Source organism: Carcharhinus amblyrhynchos, chromosome 12, assembly GCF_965287045.1.
Source record: "Carcharhinus amblyrhynchos chromosome 12, sCarAmb.v2.hapA, whole genome shotgun sequence".
Classification (NCBI taxonomy): Eukaryota; Metazoa; Chordata; class Chondrichthyes; order Carcharhiniformes; family Carcharhinidae; genus Carcharhinus; species Carcharhinus amblyrhynchos.
The window spans coordinates 67,296,072-67,313,688 of record NC_137335.1 but is presented as its reverse complement, the minus strand read 5'-3'; the positions used below and the strand labels follow the sequence as shown (position 1 = coordinate 67,313,688).

Sequence of the window (17,617 nt, the reverse complement as noted above, 5' to 3'; positions counted from 1 at the left end):
TAAACTAACCGGCCTATAATAACCAGAGATGCAAGTCAGTATGGACAAATTTTCCACAGCTTGTGACAACTTTGGACTCACCATCAACATTAAAAAGACCAAAGTCATACACCAACCTGCTCCTCATGCACCATACACAGAACCCATAATCACAATCAACAGGCAGAAACTACAGGCAGTGGACCAGTTCATTTATCTTGGCAGCACCCTCTCTCAAGCAGTGACTATTGATACAGAAGTTAACTGTAAAATAGCAAAGGCAAGTTCTGCTTTCGGTAGACTACACCCCACTGTATGGGAACACGAAGGAATCAGCCCAGCAACAAAACTGAAAGTCTACAGCACCGCGGTACTTACTACCCTCCTGTATGCCTGTGAACATGGACTGTATATCGAAGGCATGCAAGACAGCTCAATCATTTCCACATGACTTGTCTTTGCAGAATATTACGCATCAGATGGCAAGGCGAAGTACCAGACACTGAAGTTCTCTCTACAGCAAGTCTACCATCAGTCCACAGACTGCTGATGAGAGTGCAGACCCGATGGGCAGATCATGTCATCCATATGTCAGACGAGTGCATACTCAAGCAGCTCCTTTTTGGGGAACTCTCTGCTGGAAGGCGCTTGCAAGGAGGGCAGAAGAAACATTTCAAAGACACACTCAAGGCCGCCCTAAAGTCGCTTGATATAGACACATCCACCTGGGAAATGCTGGCACAGAACCGCCCTACCTGGCGCTGCCTCATCCACAAAGGCTGTCAAGCTTACGAAGCAAGGTGTATTGCTGAAGCACAACTTAGGCGTGAGTTGCGCAAGTCCACAGCCACCAGCGCAACAACTACAGTGTCTACACAAGTCTGTCCAATATGTGCCAGGACATTCCGTGCCCGAATTGGCCTGATCAGTCATCTTCGGACACACCACAACCAGTCTCAAAATGACTAATAGTGTTGAGGTCCTCATCGATAACGATGGACGAACAACAACAATGTATTAAAATTAGGTTCCTGGGGTCCCACGGTGTGTGTCATGCCACTCTGCCAGCGAGAGGCCTGGAAGATTAGAAATCAGAAACTTGTCAGTGCCAATCGCACTTTCTGGATTGAGCGCATGCTGCCATTCCTGCAGACGAAGAGTGTGGGCTCAAAATTGCCCCCATTCTATCAAAAGTAAATATATTTTCTGTTCCATTTCTCTGATTATTGTAACATTGAAATAAGTAAATTGAGATAAATAAACACAAATGGTAATTTACAAATGAACAATTGGAATTGAATGGCACACATTCTTAAGACTTATTCTTGAATTAATAAGTGTGCTTGCACTTACAAAGGCCTTTGGAAATTTTATTTTCAGTCTAGATCTGGAACTGAGATAAACACGATAATGCACTTGTCTGATACTGACTACGCTTTATCAGAGGAAATAAGATCAGGCTGCAGGAATTCATGGAACACCAGGTCACAAGTACTAAAAGAAGGGACTTTCATTTATATAGAGCCTGAGGATGTCCCAAACTACTTATGAATCACTCTTATAGAGGAGGGAAATGTGGCAGCCAATTTGTACGCAACAAAGTTCCATCGACAGTAATGAGAAAAATGACCACAATTTCTTTTAGTGGTGTTGACTGAGTGATCAACATTGGCCAGGGTATGGGAAAACTGTTCTGCACTCCTTCCACTGAGGTTACTTACAGGGAAGATTGGGTTTCAGTCTGGCATTTTATCTAAAAATCAGAATATTCATTGCAGGGCTGGCCTAAATATGTGCTCAAGGCTCTGGAATGCAGCTTAAATCATTGTCCTTCCAACTCAGAGGCATGAGTGCTATTGCTGATACTTCATAAAGGAGAAGGTGTTATTAATTCTTTGTATTCTTTTCATTTGAATATTTTAAGTACCAATTTGTATTATCAGTGGATTAGCAATCCAAACATCCACGGTAATGCTCTGGGGGTCTGGATTTGAATCCCACCAATGCAGATGGTGGAATTTGAATTTAATTAACAAATCTGGAACTAAAAATCTAATGCTGACCATGAAACCATAGTCAATTATCGTAAAAACCAGCAGTTCACTAATGTCCTTTAGGCAAGGAAATCTGCTGGCCATACCTGCTGTGGCTAGATGTGTCCTCAGATTCACAGCAAGGTGGTCCTTTTTTATGGTCAAACCAGATAAACAAACTCAAATTAAATTAGGACAAAGTAAAAGGGGCAGCTCCCCAAAAGGAAGGGGAACAGCCCAGACAAAAACAAAAGTACAAAGGAAACTTAAGACACATCAAATCAAAATGTGATTGTCGAGGTCTATAACACACCTCAGCCCCTGTGGTGCCCAGCGGGTGCGAAAGGTGTTGACAGTGCCCACGGACACCGCATGCTCCGTCTCCAGGGATACCTGGCCACGAACGTAACCGCGGTAGAGGGGCAGACAATCAGGATGGATGGCCCCCTCGATTGCCCGCTGCCTGGACCTGTAAATGGCGCGTTTCGCCAAGCCCAGGAGCAGGTTCATGAGGAGGTCGGCATCCCGACCCTCCCCTCTCTGCACCAGGTGTCCGTAGATCAGGAGCGTGGGACTGATGTGCAAACAAAACATCAATAAAAGGTTCTTCAGAAAAACAAAAAGGGAGTGCAACCTAAGACATGAAACATAGACATGGTCTGCGACTCCACAAGGCCACAGAAGGGGCAAGCTTCGGAGCCCGTGAACCAGTGAACCCTACGATTGTGCGGAACTGCTGCACGCAGAAGCCTCCACACAGCAATGTGGTTGACTTTTAAATTGTAATAAGTTTGCAGAGGCAGAAGTCCCTTCACCAACATCCCTTTATTTACAACTCTAACAGCAATACACTGAGTGCTACCAGTTTATCTCCAGGGCTGTCAGAAGAACTGATACTCCTGGTTAAGTACATGGCAAAGACTCCCTGATTGGCCCATCAATTGGATCCTTAATCAGGGAGTTCATACTCCAAATGGCCAACCTCAATGGCCTGATTGAGGTCATTACATAAATGCCCTCTGAAATGACTTAGCAAGCCAGTCAGGTATAAAAAACTGCTAGAAAATCTGAAAGGACTGAAAATGAACTGACCAGCCAACCAAGGCACTGGATATGACAATGGCAAATTCAGCCCTGTCAACCCTGCAAAATCCTCCTCAATAACATTTGGGGGCCTGTGCCAAAATTGTAAGAAGTGTCTCACCGACCAGTCAAGCAATATCATGACAAAGTCAACTGATGGAATTATACCTTACGGATAATGTCCCAGACATCACCATCACCATCCCAGGGTACGTCCTGCCCAGTGACAAGACAGAACCAGCAGAAGTGGTAGCACAGTAGTATACAGTTGGAGTGAGTTGCTCTGGGAGTCCTCAACATCAACTCCAGCCTACATGAAGTCCCATGGCATCAAGTCAAATGTGGGAAAGGAAACCTCAAAGTACCATCCACCTCAGATGATGAATCACTACATCTCCATATTGAACACTGCTCAGACGAAGCACTGAGGGTGGCATGATGGCAGAATGTACTCTGGACGAGGACTTCAATGACCCTCACCAAATATTTTGGTAGTACCACTGGTCACTAAGCTGACCAAGTCCTAAAGCACATAGCTTCTAGACTGGGTCTGCAGTAGGTGGTGAAGGAACCAACAAGGGCTATTTGGTCTCATCCTCACCAACCTGCTTGCCTCAGTTGCATTTGTCCAAGATAGTATCAATAGGAATAACCATTGCACAGTCCTTCTGAAGATGAAGTCCCACCTTCACATTAGGATATCCTCATCATATTGTGTGGCACTACCACTGTGCTAAATGGGATAATTTTCAGACAGAACCAAGTAATTCCAGACTGGGAAAGAATGAGGCACTATGGACGATCAACAGCAGCAGAATTGTATCACAGGCTGCAAGCTCATGGTCTGACATGTCCCTCAACCCCCAAGTCAGCGATCAAACCTAGTTCAATGAAGAGAGCAGGAGGGCATTCCAGGAGCTGCATGAGGCATATCTAAAAATGAGGTGTCAACCTAGAGAAGCTACAACACGGGACTACTTGCATGCCATGCAGCAGAAGCAGTATGCAATAGATAAACAACTCCACAACCAACAACCAGATCTAAGCTCCATGTCTACTCATGCATGGTAGTGAACAATTAAACAACTAACAGGGAGAGTAGGCTCTGCAAATATCCTTATCCTCGATGACGGGGAGCCCCGCATACCAGTGCAAAAGATAAGGCTCAAGTATTTGCAACAACCTTGAGTCAGAACTGTCAAATGGATGACCCTCCTCAACCTCCTCTGGCCATTCCCCAGTATCACAGATGCCAGTCTTTAGCCAATTTGATTCACTCCACATGACATCAAGAAATGGTTGGAGGCACTGGATACTGCAAAGTCTATGGGCCCTGACAATATTTCAGCAACATTACTGAAGACTTATGCTCCATAATTTGTCACGCCTCCTAGCCAAGCTGTTCCAGGACACCAACAACACTGGCATTTATCCAGCAATGTGGAAAATTGCGCAAGTATGTCATGCACATAAATAAATCCAACCTCAGCAATTACCATCCCAACAGTATATGGTCATCAGCAGCTATTAAGTAGCACTTGCTTAGCATTAACCTGCTTACTGATGCTCAGTTTGGATTCTGCGAGAATCAGTCAGCTCCTGACCTAATTACAAACAAGTACAAAGGAATTGAATTCCAAAAGTGTGGGTAACTGCACGTGGCAGCATTTGACTGAGTGTGACATCAAGGGCTACTAGCAAAACTGGAATCAGTAGGAACCAGGGAGAAAATTCCCTGCTAGCTGGAGTCATACTGAGCACAGAAGAAGATGGTTGTGGTTGTTAGAAGTCAATCATCTCAGTTCCTTGACATCACTGCAGGAGTTTCTCTGTGTAGTATCCTAGACCCAACCATTTCAGCCACTTCACCAACGAACTTCCTTCCATCAAAAGGTCAGAAGTGGGGGTGTTAGCTGATGATTGCACAATGGTAAGTACCAGGCATGATTTCTCAGATGCTACAACAGTCCCTTTCCAAATGCAGCAAGACCTGGCTAATATTCAGACTTGGGCTGACAAGAGGCAAGTAACATTTGTATCACACATGACTATCTCCAACAAGAGAGAATCTAACCATCACCCATTCACAATCAATGGCAATAATTTCACCGAATCCCTCATTATCAAAATTATCATCCTCTCCACTTTCTACAAGGCACAAAAATCAGGAATGTTTTCCACTTGCTTGGATGAGTGCAGCTCCAATAACACTCAAGAAGTTTGACATCACGTAGGGGAAAACAGCCCACTTGATTGCTACTCCTTCACAAACACGGAATCCCTCTACCATTGCTGTACAGTGGAAGCAATACGTACCATCTACAAGATGTACTGCTGTAACTCATCAACGCTCTTTAGGCAGCATCATCCAAACCCACGACCGCTACCATCTAAAAGGATAGGGGCAACAGGTGCACAGGAACAGCACCACCTGGAGGTTCCCCTCCAAGACACTCACATCCTGAGTTGGAAATATATCATCATCCCTTCAGTGTGGCTGGGTCAAAATCCTGGAACTCCCTGCCTAACAGCACTGTGGGTGTACCAACACCACAGAGCAATGGTTGAAGAAGGCAGGTCACCACCACATTCTCAAGGGCAATTAGGGGTAGCAATAAATCACTGGGCTAATTAGAAACACCCATATCCCATGAGGGGATTTTTAAAATTATGTTATTTTGCTTTGTTTGCTACTGGGGCAGAACCAGATTAGGAATTTCTAGAATTAAAAATTGACCTCCGTAACCTGAACCCAAAGTGACTTGTAAAATGTTCTTTACGTTTGCTTTGTGATAGTCAATGGTTTTGACATACTTTGCAGTGTATAATTTTTCAGTAATGAATATACAACATTTAACATTTTCAAACAAGCAATTTGTGCATCATGATATTTGCCAAGATGTTTACTAGTAAAACTGTGGACTGGAAATAAGCTAATTACATTTTTGTGCAATTTCTAAGTAGATTTTGGCATTTGAATAATCTTAATAGTTAAGCAAGTAATGTTTATTATAGTCCTGGTGTCCTGCATCAGAAATGTCATTATCAGGCATGCTGGCCTCCTCTTGGCCACTCACAATCAGCCTTTTCTGGAGATCCAGATTATGAACCATATAACATGCTGCAAAATTTTATAGAGTAGTGTCTAATGACATTGTGGTAGTTCTACTAACATGAGTTAGAAGCGAGAAAGGCAATAAGCAGGAGATAAGTATAAAAAGTTAGCAGACTGTATTTCTTCTATATTTTTTAATTTATTATATTTTGTAAGTTATTTCATTCACAAATATAGGAATTTACAAACATCAAGTATTTTAACTTACAGGACATAATATTTTAATTTTTTTTCCAATGCAGAACATAACCACAACTTTTATACTGCTACTAATTGGAAAACCAATTCGCATGAAGGTGTTTCACTTGAGGTTGCACTTTTCAAGTATGGAACCACAACTTTAAACAAGAACATACTATAAATAATTCAAATCTCAATCTGGGACGACCCAGGTATGCCATAGTGCCACGTGGTCAGATTGCCAGGAATTCTTTTGGTTTGTGTTGATCTGTCTGCTTTCTTGCAAGAATGGTTAGTCAGCTTGGAATGCTGTGAGAAGGCAGTGGCACATTTGCTAGCACCCGAAACAAGTGGCATATGAAGGCCTTTAGTAACTAGAGGTGCTCCTGATCTGGAATCACTAAGCAGGAATTGCAAGTAGGGCCTATGTTTGAAATGAAAAGTTTAAATTCATGAATTATGGCGGAACTGTTTAGTGGAATTAAAAACTGAATTAGTAGTTTTTAAACCTTCACGTCAATCCTTGTGGCATGATTCTTTCAATAAATAACTGGGAATATTGATTTCTTTTTAAAATGTAAGGATCCTCCTCAAGATCATAAGAGCATTTTACTGGCTGCGTGGTGATATGTGAATACTTTTATATTTCTATATTTATGAAAATATTCCATGCAAGTAAGGGAAGCTGGGTCTTTGTGTATCCATGATTCATCAAAGCAAATGTTGTTGGAGTCAGATTATGGAATCTAATGGGTGAAAGATTACAGATGTTATTTTCTTGCATTTTGTAATGAGGCTTTATTTGGGGGTTTTCATTTACAAGCAGGGTATATCTGAAATTTGCATTTGGGGATAAGTGTTGAAATTAATGTTTAGATGTTGTATTTCAAAGGAGATAGATAGGCGAGGAAGAATACTTGCATTTTACAGGAGACTTGTGAGTAAATAGGAGGGGGGGAGCAGTTGTTTTAAAACTTGACCAAAGCTAGAGGTAAAATAGGAACATGAGAAGTTTTAACATTTCGGAATCTGAGTTTTCAAGTGGGTATTTGACAATAATAGAGCTGAGATGAAAGGAGTAAAGATAATTCTGACAGCATTCATTTGGCAGGACGTCGCAGCTCAGATGTACGTTTTATGGTCTTCTCCTCAGCTGTTTCTCAGGAGGCAATGCTTAAATCATAAGCTTTGGAAAAGTCTGTTCATTGCGACAGCTAAGACTTCGAAGTTCACAGCACAGCGAAGGCCATAAGGTATAGGGGCAGACCCCATTTTCATAAATAGGGTTTCAGCAATAGTGAGTTGTGTGGGAAGTTCAACAGAAATCCAGTTCCTGTGTTTTGCAATGTGCTGAAAAGTCTTTTGATTGAAGAAAAGCAACTGAGTGTTGGGCCAGGATAATGTTGGTCCTGGGAAACAGCATGGTTTGAATCTTTCTTTGGAAAAACCACATCAGCATGGATTAATTCTGGGAAGCTGTGGACTTTACTTCAGTTTAAAGTGAAAGCAATTTCTCAATCTGAGTAATATTTCCTGGACTTTATGGTTAAGAATCTATAAGGGCTATTGCCACAAAGATAATTTTATTGTGTTTGATCAAGCATTTTGGGGGCTGCTTTATAAGATTTTTCTGTGTTTTTTCTTATAAAAAACAAGTCAATTCTTCAAATTTTAAAAAGTTATCACAGGAGTCGTGTGTTTTTCTGTTCAGTAGCTTTCCCTTCTCGTTTTGACAATACTGAAATAAAAGGATTATGATGAGAAGAGACAGGTCTCAATGTGAGATCTGGCTTGTTGAGTATTAACATCAGATGTGGTCATAACAGTTGATTTGTCGAAAGTCCCGCGTGGCTCCTGGGAATGAGTGCATATCATAAAAGTACAGAACTGAGGTCACTTTGCCAGTCAGAGATAGATAGGTTCTCAATCAATGAGGGGATGAAGGGTTATGGGGAGAAGGCAGAAGAATCATATCAGCCATGATTGAATGGCAGAGCATGCTCTGTGGGCCAAACGGCCTAAACCTGCCCCTATATCTTACAGCCTTTGCTTTGCTGTGAACTTCGAAGTCTTAGCTGTCGCAATGAACAGACTTTTCCAAAGCTTATGATTTAAGCATTGCCTCCTGAGAAACAGCTCAGGAGAAGATCATAAAACGTACATCTGAGCTGATACGTCCTGCCAAATGAATGCTGTCAGAATTATCTTTTGATGCCTCCTCCTGGTTCCCTTTGTTTAATGGGAATGTCATTTTGCAAACTTCAAACATGGATGGCATTTTTCCAAGCTAACTTCCTGAGTTACAAATTTCTGGCACTGAGGGATGGGCACTTTTCAGCTTGACATAATACTGATCAGAATTTCTGACATGGCACATCTGAGGTGGAATCTGGGACTGCCCTAAATTGTTGCTCCTACACAGGCAGAAATACGAACTTTGGCCCTGCTCGAACCAGAAATGCTGTCTGCAAAACTGCTGATCTAACTTTGTAGGGTTCCACTTTGAAATGTAGATTCACAATATGCTCAACAGTGCCACGAATCACCACTACAATTTAGCAAATAGCATTATATAGAGATGCTAACTAAGTGAAGCATTGGACCTAAGTACATTTCAATATCATTAACAAACAGAATTTTTAAATAGAATTAAACCCACACATAAAACATTAATTATCAAATTATTAAATGGCTTCAAAGAAGCTTAGAAATTACCCTGAAGATTTATAACATTATCTAAACTCATTGATTTGATTACTGCCTTGAGCTTGCTTCCAGGTCTCCTCAATGTTAATAACCTCTAGCTCTAAACTGGAAATCAGATGTAAAATACTGATTTAAAGACAGCCTTTATTGAGATACAATCAGTTCACCGCTGACTCCATAATTATAAACATTTTTAATGTTTAGAATATTCAGATTATTTTCGATCCTATCACCGCCTTTTTAATTTTCCTCCTTGCTAAACGAGATTAATGTTTCATTTTCATCTGAATTATGTAAATCTGACCACACAACATGTATTCATTATAGTTTTTTCAACAGAGTGAAAGGCCCCAAGGTTCTTCATAGGAACAGTATCAAATAAAATTTTGCACTGTGGCACATATGGAGATTTTCAGGCAAATGGCAAAAAGCTCAAACAAAAAAACAGGTTTTAAAAAGCATCTTAAAGGAAGAAAGCCAGGTAGAGAGATTTAGGGAAGATATTGCAGTGCTTGCGCCTTGGCAGCTGGAGGCACAGCTGCCAACATTTGAGCAATTAAAATCAAGGATGCTCAAGGGGCCAGAATTGGATAAGCAAAATATCTCAGAAGGTTGTCAGGCTGGAGAAGATTACAGACATTGGGAGGGGAAAGTGATATTTTACTTTGAAAACAAGGATGAGAATTTTAAAAATGAAGCATTATCCAACCAGCACAGATCAGCTGGAGTTAGGATATGGGCAGCAAAGCTTTGAAGGAGCTTATGTTTGTGGAGAGTGGAAGATGGGAGTCTGGTCAGAAATGAACAGGAATAGTCAGGTTAGAGGTAACAAAGGTAAGGATAAGAGTTTCAGCTGCTGATGAGCTGATTGATGGCTGGATGCAGGTGATATTACCTAAGAGCAAAGAAGTAGTCTTGGTGAAAGTGCAGATATGTGATTTGAAGGTAATCTCAGCGTCAAATACAACACCAAGATTGTGAATTATCTGGTTCAGCCTCAGACAACTGCCAGAGAGCAAAATATGAATGGCGTTTGTGGTTGGGGTTTGTGGAGGGGAACAAAGGCAATTGTCGGGATTTTACTTTCCATTTTGTTGGGTGACGGGGGCAGAAAATCTCACGAGAGGTGCAAATCACATTTTACGTTGACATAAAAGTGTGATATGATTGTCCCCTCTGTGACTGGTTTCCCAATGTGGAGATGCTGGCGTTGGACTGGGGTAAATACAGTAAGAAGGCTCACAACACCAGTTAAATTCCCAACAGGTTTATTTGGAAGCAAAAGCCACTTTGGTGGCTTTTACTACCAAATAAACCTGTTGGGCTTTAACCTGGTGTTGTGAGACTTCTTACTGGTTTCCCAAGACATGCACCTTGCGTGCAGACCTCCCATTGAGTTCAGATGAGTGCATTGCTAAGGAGCGAGAGGATCACGCCTTGGGCTGTGCAGGGGGTAATACCGGGGGGAATTGCATGGTGGAGTGGATGTGTGAGAAGGGTGTTCCAAGTGAACTTTTGTACACTGGGGTGGCCTTTAGAAATGGTCCCATGATCTTCAAAAACTCAATCAAGCCTGCCCCGCCAGCATGCTGTCGTTTGCTTTTTTTATTCTCTATGTCCCAAATGATATGATGGAGAAAGCCAGCACTGATGCGGAAGTTTCAATGGTGCTATTCTGGCAATGGCTTTGGTTTGCCCAATATTCTTTTGCTCATCCAGTAGAGGATGTCAGACATTTAGTCTGACAATTCAGAGACAATGGAGAGGTAGAGAGTGGGACAGGGTGTCCTGGCTTAAAGTGGTGATTATGTTCCTGAAAATCACCACTTTAGGTGAAATCCCTTTAAGTGAAGCATGGTTACACATAGGGATCAATGTTAAAGCCAGAATTAGGTTCTTAAGGACAATCTTCGCTTGAAAAAAAATTGAAATGCTGGCCAATCAAAGGCCATAAGAAGTCTCACAACACCAGGTTAAAGTCCAACAGGTTTATTTGGTAGAAAAAAGCCACTAGCTTCCGAAGCACTGCTCTTTCATCAGGTGAGTGGGATTTCAGTTCGCAAACAGGGCATATAAAGACACAAACTCAATTTACAAAATAATGGTTGGAATGCGAATCTTTACAGGTAATCAAGTTTTAAGGTACAGACAATGTGGGTGGAGAGAGGGTTAAGCACAGGTTAAAGAGATGTGTATTGTCTTCCGCCAGGACAGTTAGTGAGATTTTGCAAGCCTAAGCAAGTCGTGGGGGTTACAGATAGTGTGACATGAGCCCAAGATCCTGGTTGAGGCCGTCCTCATGTGTGTGGAACTTGGCTACCAGTATCTGCTCAGCGACTCTGCACTGTCGTGTGTTGTGAAGGCTGCCTTGGAGAACACTTACTGGAAGATCAGGGGCTGAATGTCCGTGACAGCTGAAGTGTTTCACAACAGGAAGAGGACACTCTTGCCTGGTGATTGCTGAGCCGTGTCCAATCGTCTGTTGTCATAGCATTTGCATGGTCTCCCCACTGTACCATGCCTCGGGACATCCTTTCCATCTCCACTGTTATTGCTAGCCCATGGATGCTCCACTTCTCCAGCTTCCACCATAAACACGTTAAAGAAGCCATCCCCTATGGACAAGCCCTCCGTATACACAGGATCTGATCAGTTGAGGAGGATTGCAACAGACACCTCCAGTTGCTGAAAGATGCCCTCATAAGAACAGGATATGGCACTCGACTCATCGATCGACAGTTCCGATGCGCCACAGTGAAAAACCGCACCGATCTCCTCAGAAGACAAATATGGACACAGCGGACAGAGTGTCTTTCGTCGTCCAGTGCTTCCCCGAAGCGGAGAAGCTATGACATCTTCTCTGGAGCCTTCAATATGTCATGGATGAAGACAAACATCACGCCGAGGCCATCCCCACACCCCCAATTCTTGTCTTCAAACAACCACACAACCTCAAAGGCCATTGATCGCAGCAAACTACCCAGCCTTCAGGAGAATAGTGACCATGACACCACACAACCTTGCCACAGCAACCTCTGCAAGACATGCCGGATGACCAACACGGATGCCATCATCTCACGTGAGAGTACCATCCACCAGGTACACAGTGCATACACGTGCAACTCAGCCACTGTTGTCTACCTATATGCTGCAGGAAAGGATGTCTAGAGGCATGGTACACTGGGGAGACCGTGCAGATGCTACAACAATGGATGAATGAACACCGCTCGACCATCACCAGGCAAGAGTGTTCTCTTCCTATTGGGGAACACTTCAGCAGTCACAGGGGCATTCGGCCTCTGATCTTTGGGCAAGCGTTCTCCAAGGCGGCCTTCACAACACACGACAGTGCAGAATTGCTGAGCAGAGACTGATAGCCAAGTTCCACACACATTAATGGTCTCAACCAGCATCTTGGTTTCATGTCACACTATCTGTAATCCCCATGACTTGTCTGGGTTTGCAAAATCTCACTAACTATCCTGGCTGGAGGCAATACACATCTCTTTAACCTGTGCTTAACCTCTCTCCACTCACACTGTCTGTACCTTTAAGATTTGATTACCTATAAAGATTTGCATTCCAACCATTATTTTGTAAATTGAGTTTGTGTCTTTATATGCCCTGTTTCTGAACTGAAATTCGATTCACCTAACGAAAGAGCAGCGCTTCGAAAGCTAGTGGCTTTTACTACCAAATAAACCTGTTGGACTTTAACCTGGTGTTGTGAGACTTCTTACTGTGTTTATCCCAGTCCAACACTGGCATCTCCACATCATGGCTACAATCAAAGGCCAACAGCTCTTACAAATTCCCTTTGGAATGACATCCACCAGAGGCCCAGGCCCCTGTTTAGTAATGACAGAAAGTTTCAGGTGGGGGTTAATGGGGAAGGAAGATGAAGGGGAGTTGGCAGCAAGGGCAGGGAGGATGGCTATTAGCAGGCTGAATCCCTCCAATTCTTCCTGCTGAGGGCAGAATTTTCCCATCCCACCCACCACGAGAATTGTAGTGGGCAGCGGGCGGACCATGCAAAGGTCCACTGACCTCAGACAGGACTTTCCAGACTTGGGGCGAGCACAGCTGGAAAATCCTGCCCTGTGTTTCTCAGTCAGGCACTGGGTGCCAATTTGAACAAGGGACCCCCACTGGGAGCTGGCAAACAAACATGCCAAATGTTGTTTAATATGCTCCTGTGAAGTGCCTTGAGAATTTTTATTACATTCAGGTGCCAGATAAATACAGTGATTGGTATTGGCAATTTGGAAATGGTGAGGTAAGTGCAAGATCAAGAGAGAAGCGAGACATTTGCAGAACGGCAGAGCTGGCAAAGGTCAGAGACAAGACTAAGGGCAGCATGGAAAGTGAGCAGGAAAGAGGATAAGCATACCCTTTAAGATCTACAAATGCTTTAAAGAAATTAGTATTTTCATTTGTTGTAGCAAGTGTAGGTTTATTTGGTTTATTCAATTAACCTACCTGGTGCAAAGCTTGTCTTTCCATAGAATTGTACTATTCCAGTCCTCTGTCCAACCACAACCACACGATCTCCAATTTGCATTTCAGTCTTATCAGTCTCTACACAGCCCAAGCTGCCAACAGATGGAGCTCGCTTCCGCAAACCTAATTTAAAAAATCAAAATGTGAAAAGTTAAATTAAACTACATTTTAACATAATTACTATGTATTAGTTCTTCTTCCACTCTTTCATCTCAGCAATATTCCCTCCCTCTGTGTTGTGTATTGCATATATTATTGTTGCTGAGATTCTTTCAAACAGCCAAGTGAAGGTTATTCCCATCAAAATGGAATACGTTAGACAGCGATTTAGATTTAACAGGGCGCTGGGGTCCCTGTCCTTGGTGAAAATGTCAGGGGTAAGCCCTGCAGGTATTTAATGCTCAGAGCCTGTTAATTATTTTAAAGAGGGACTTCCATTCCCATCTGGGCATGGAGCCCTGCCTCTGAGAGTTGCTCGACAAATAAATAACAGGCATCTCTCTGTTTTCAGCAGCACCACTGCTGGGATTATACATGGGCCTCTCCTCATCTGCAATCAAATGCTAAGGAGCCAGAGCCAGAGTGAAAGGGAAATGGTGGGGATGGGGGTCTCACTCCACTCCCCAAAGCCAACCATACTGTTCAACTACCCGCAGAGTGGTAGATGTTTGGTGTGGCCTTCACACACCGCTGGTTAAATTACAAGCCAGCATGATAAGGCCAATATGTGGTCATCAATTGGCCACTTAAAGGCTTCAATTGGCTCACTTACAGTTGGAGCACCTGACATTCATTATCATTGGTAAAAGTGAAGTGGGAGCTCTGGGAAAAGTGGGTAGACGACAGGCAAGGCACCTATGGCATTTCATGGGCTCCTCCTTTTCTGCAAACCCATTGTCTGGAGCCATAAAATCCAGCTAGTCTGTGGCCAAATGGGGACATGACTTGTTGTGAATGTTCAATTGTCAAAGTCAATGAGAACAATGGGCCCACCATGGAAATTGTAGTAAGTGAGGAGCGGACTATGCAAAAGTCCATTGATCTCAGGCAGGATTTTCTGGCCTTAGGGTGATCTTATAACCTCATCCTGCCCAACCTCTTGTGGGCAAGATGGGACGATCGGGTGAGGGCAAAAAATGAGAAATGTGCCATGAGAGTGCAGTTCATCCAATATTCAATGCAGCTCAACAGTTTTGATTTTAACCCTATCCCCAGCCTCAATTGTTGGGAAAGGATCAGGCGAAGAGTCAAAATCTTAAAATCAAATTCCCAGATCAAAACACTGGACTCCTGGCTGCTGTGATGTTAACATCATTGATTCAAGCCATGGGCAAGGTCCTGCTAAAAAACAGACTGGGGCCTATGTAAAATTGAAAAAGGGGACTTGATGAAATAATTTGTACATCTAGTCAGGCAAACCTTGGACTGGATATTGCCTGACAGCAGCACAGCAGGAGCAGCTGGTTGACCAGAAGAATTCCAACTGAAGTTTATTTTTTGGACTGTTTTTGAGCTCCTTCTATGCCAGGAGCTGCAGGAGTGTTCCCTCTAGACCTCTCAAGGCGTCCTCAGTTCTTCACAACCTTGTTATTCCCCAGCCTTCAGGGAATCTCCAGGACTGGCATCCTCATAATCATCAAGAGAAAATTCCGAACTGCATTGATCTTCAAACAAGAGGCACCGTGCTTCCCCTCAGATCATGAGGCCAGGGAATTGTGTAAACAGTCTGAATGCTTGGTCTCCTTATCAAAATTTCTGTATAGCGATGAACAAACATGAACAAAGGTGTTGAGAAAATATCAACTTCGAAAACCTCCAACCTTGTCCATGGCTAGGATTCTCCGCTGCCACTACAGTAGATGGAGTTTTGGCTAAAAGCCAAATTCTCCATTCTCGCTGGCAGCATGGCAGCCATGGATGAAATCAGAGAATACTGTAAAGGTCATAATTTCCAAGATGGGATATAAATCTACCAGCTCTGACCAACTTCAGTCCCAATGACAATTCTTCATACATGGTCTTAAGGGGCTATTTTACCACAGGTCTCACCACAGCTCATCATCAGGGCAGCACAGTGGCACATGCTTAGCACTGCTGCCTCACAGCGCCAAGGACCCAGGTTCGATTCCCGGCTTGGGTCACTGTGGAGTTTGCATGTTCTCTCCATGTCTGTGTGGGTTTCCTCCGGGTGCTCCGGTTTTCTTCCATGGTCTGAAAGACGTGCTGGTTAGGTGCACTGATCCAAACAGGCACTGTAGCGTGATGACTGGAGGAATTTCACAGTAATTTCATTGCAGTGTCAATGTAAGCCTTACTTGTGACTAATAAATTTATTATGGGCTGCCTGCCCATGTTACCTAAACGACAAACGCTAAAACGTGTAGGCAACGTTAGGTTGTTAGTGGGTTTCACTGCCTGTTTAATTGTCAGCAGGTACACTTCCAACTTAATCTTGTGCAATTAACATTTAAGGTCTGCAGCTTTTCATAAATGAAATGTGCTTTAAATACTGCATTATAGGTTCCATTTGCAAAATTGTACACCTGGATGTTAGCTACATTATTCCATTATAATGTGAAATGACACAATGTCACACTTAAAGATTGAAAAGATTATTGTAACCACCTAATTTTTATTGTATTATTGTAACCACCTAAATATAATGCATAAATATTTAGATGCAGAATTGGTTTCATGATTGAAGACAACCTGGTGGATACCTGATGTGAGGGCAATTAAAATTGAGTGAAGGGCCAGGATTAGGGATCAGAGCTAGAATAAGCCCAGTGAATTCAAGTTTAAAAAAAGTGTTTTAGTTTCCTTGTGTACTACAAGAGCTTCCCTAATGCACCAGAAGCATTTATGTTGTGCTGGGGCCATTCCACTGGATTGCAGGTGGACCACTATTTCGGTCGGGAAGTCAACGAACAGTATGCAAATGAGGTTTTCCATCAAAATCAGCTGGATTTCACAGCTACTACTTTCGGAAAGGCCAGCTGTTTGCTAGGTCATAGCCCTGCCCAGAGAATTCATATGAAATTTATAAATTCAGCCTCACTTGATTTTCACAATGCCCAGTGTCACTATACATTGGCTAGCCAGTATCATTTCTGCAGTTGTTCTGCCTGCACCAATTAAACAATACAAAAGTTCACAATGAAAGTATCATGTTGATGAATATAATCAGCTATTAATTCGCTTTACATGCATCACAATTCCATATCAGGAAATCCACTGAACTTCACTTGACATTTTATAGTTCAGGTTTAGCAGGCTTCAACAAATTCAATTGACTGTAACATTTTCTTTAAATATTCCAATGATTAAATGGTTTACTTTAATGAATGTAAATAAATACCCATGGTGGTCCTGGTGATGGCAGGTACTGGTTTAGTTGCCATCTTCTTTGAGTTGGCCAAATTCCGTTGCCGTGTGGGTGGCTGCCTTTGTCTACATTGTCTGCTCTCTATTGAAGAGGTAGAGGAGGATGAGGAGCAGAATGACCCAGGCAGAGAAACTGGATAGGCAACATATGTTGAACAGAGAGAAAGGAAGAACATGAGAGAAGAGAACAAGGCTAATTAAAGTCACAGAAATACTGAAATCAAAGGCAAGTAAAGCACAATAGGTGAAATCATTCTTCAGCATATTAATTGCATAAAATCCATTAATTATTTGTCTTTAATTGAAGGGTACTCTGTAAAAAGGAATTGCACAAAAGCAATTTTGTTCTTGATGTCTTCCATCTTTTATTTTGACCTTCTGAGCATTTCTTTTTCCTTTGCACTACATTGGCATTTTTGCTTCCCTGGTTTTGATGTCATTTGCCAATGAGTTTTCATTTAGAAATGTTTTATGACATAGGAATTACTGAATGCAAAAGACCAAAAAATCTACCTATTCACTTTCAATCTCCCTGGAAGTCACACTAAAGAACAATAGTAGAGAATTTGACTAAATCAAAACCATCAATCTCAGTCAATTAGTGTATAGTAGGCCAAGACATGATGTGAGGAAAATT

At 42.5% G+C, this 17,617-nt stretch overlaps 1 protein-coding gene across 5 annotated transcripts in view; it reads right to left on the bottom strand.

Annotated features, from left to right (window-relative positions):
* LOC145351065 (CAP-Gly domain-containing linker protein 4) overlaps positions 1-17,617 on the bottom strand; it is a 266,003-nt gene that overhangs the window by 89,110 nt on the left and 159,276 nt on the right. For all 5 annotated transcript variants that reach the window (XM_080200665.1, XM_080200664.1, XM_080200667.1 and 2 more), the window contains 2 exons: positions 16,955-17,113; positions 13,576-13,719 (listed from right to left, as the gene is read on the bottom strand). In XM_080200665.1, coding sequence (XP_080056791.1) covers positions 13,576-13,719; positions 16,955-17,113 — 303 coding nt within the window. The remainder of the gene's footprint in view (positions 1-13,575; positions 13,720-16,954; positions 17,114-17,617) is intronic.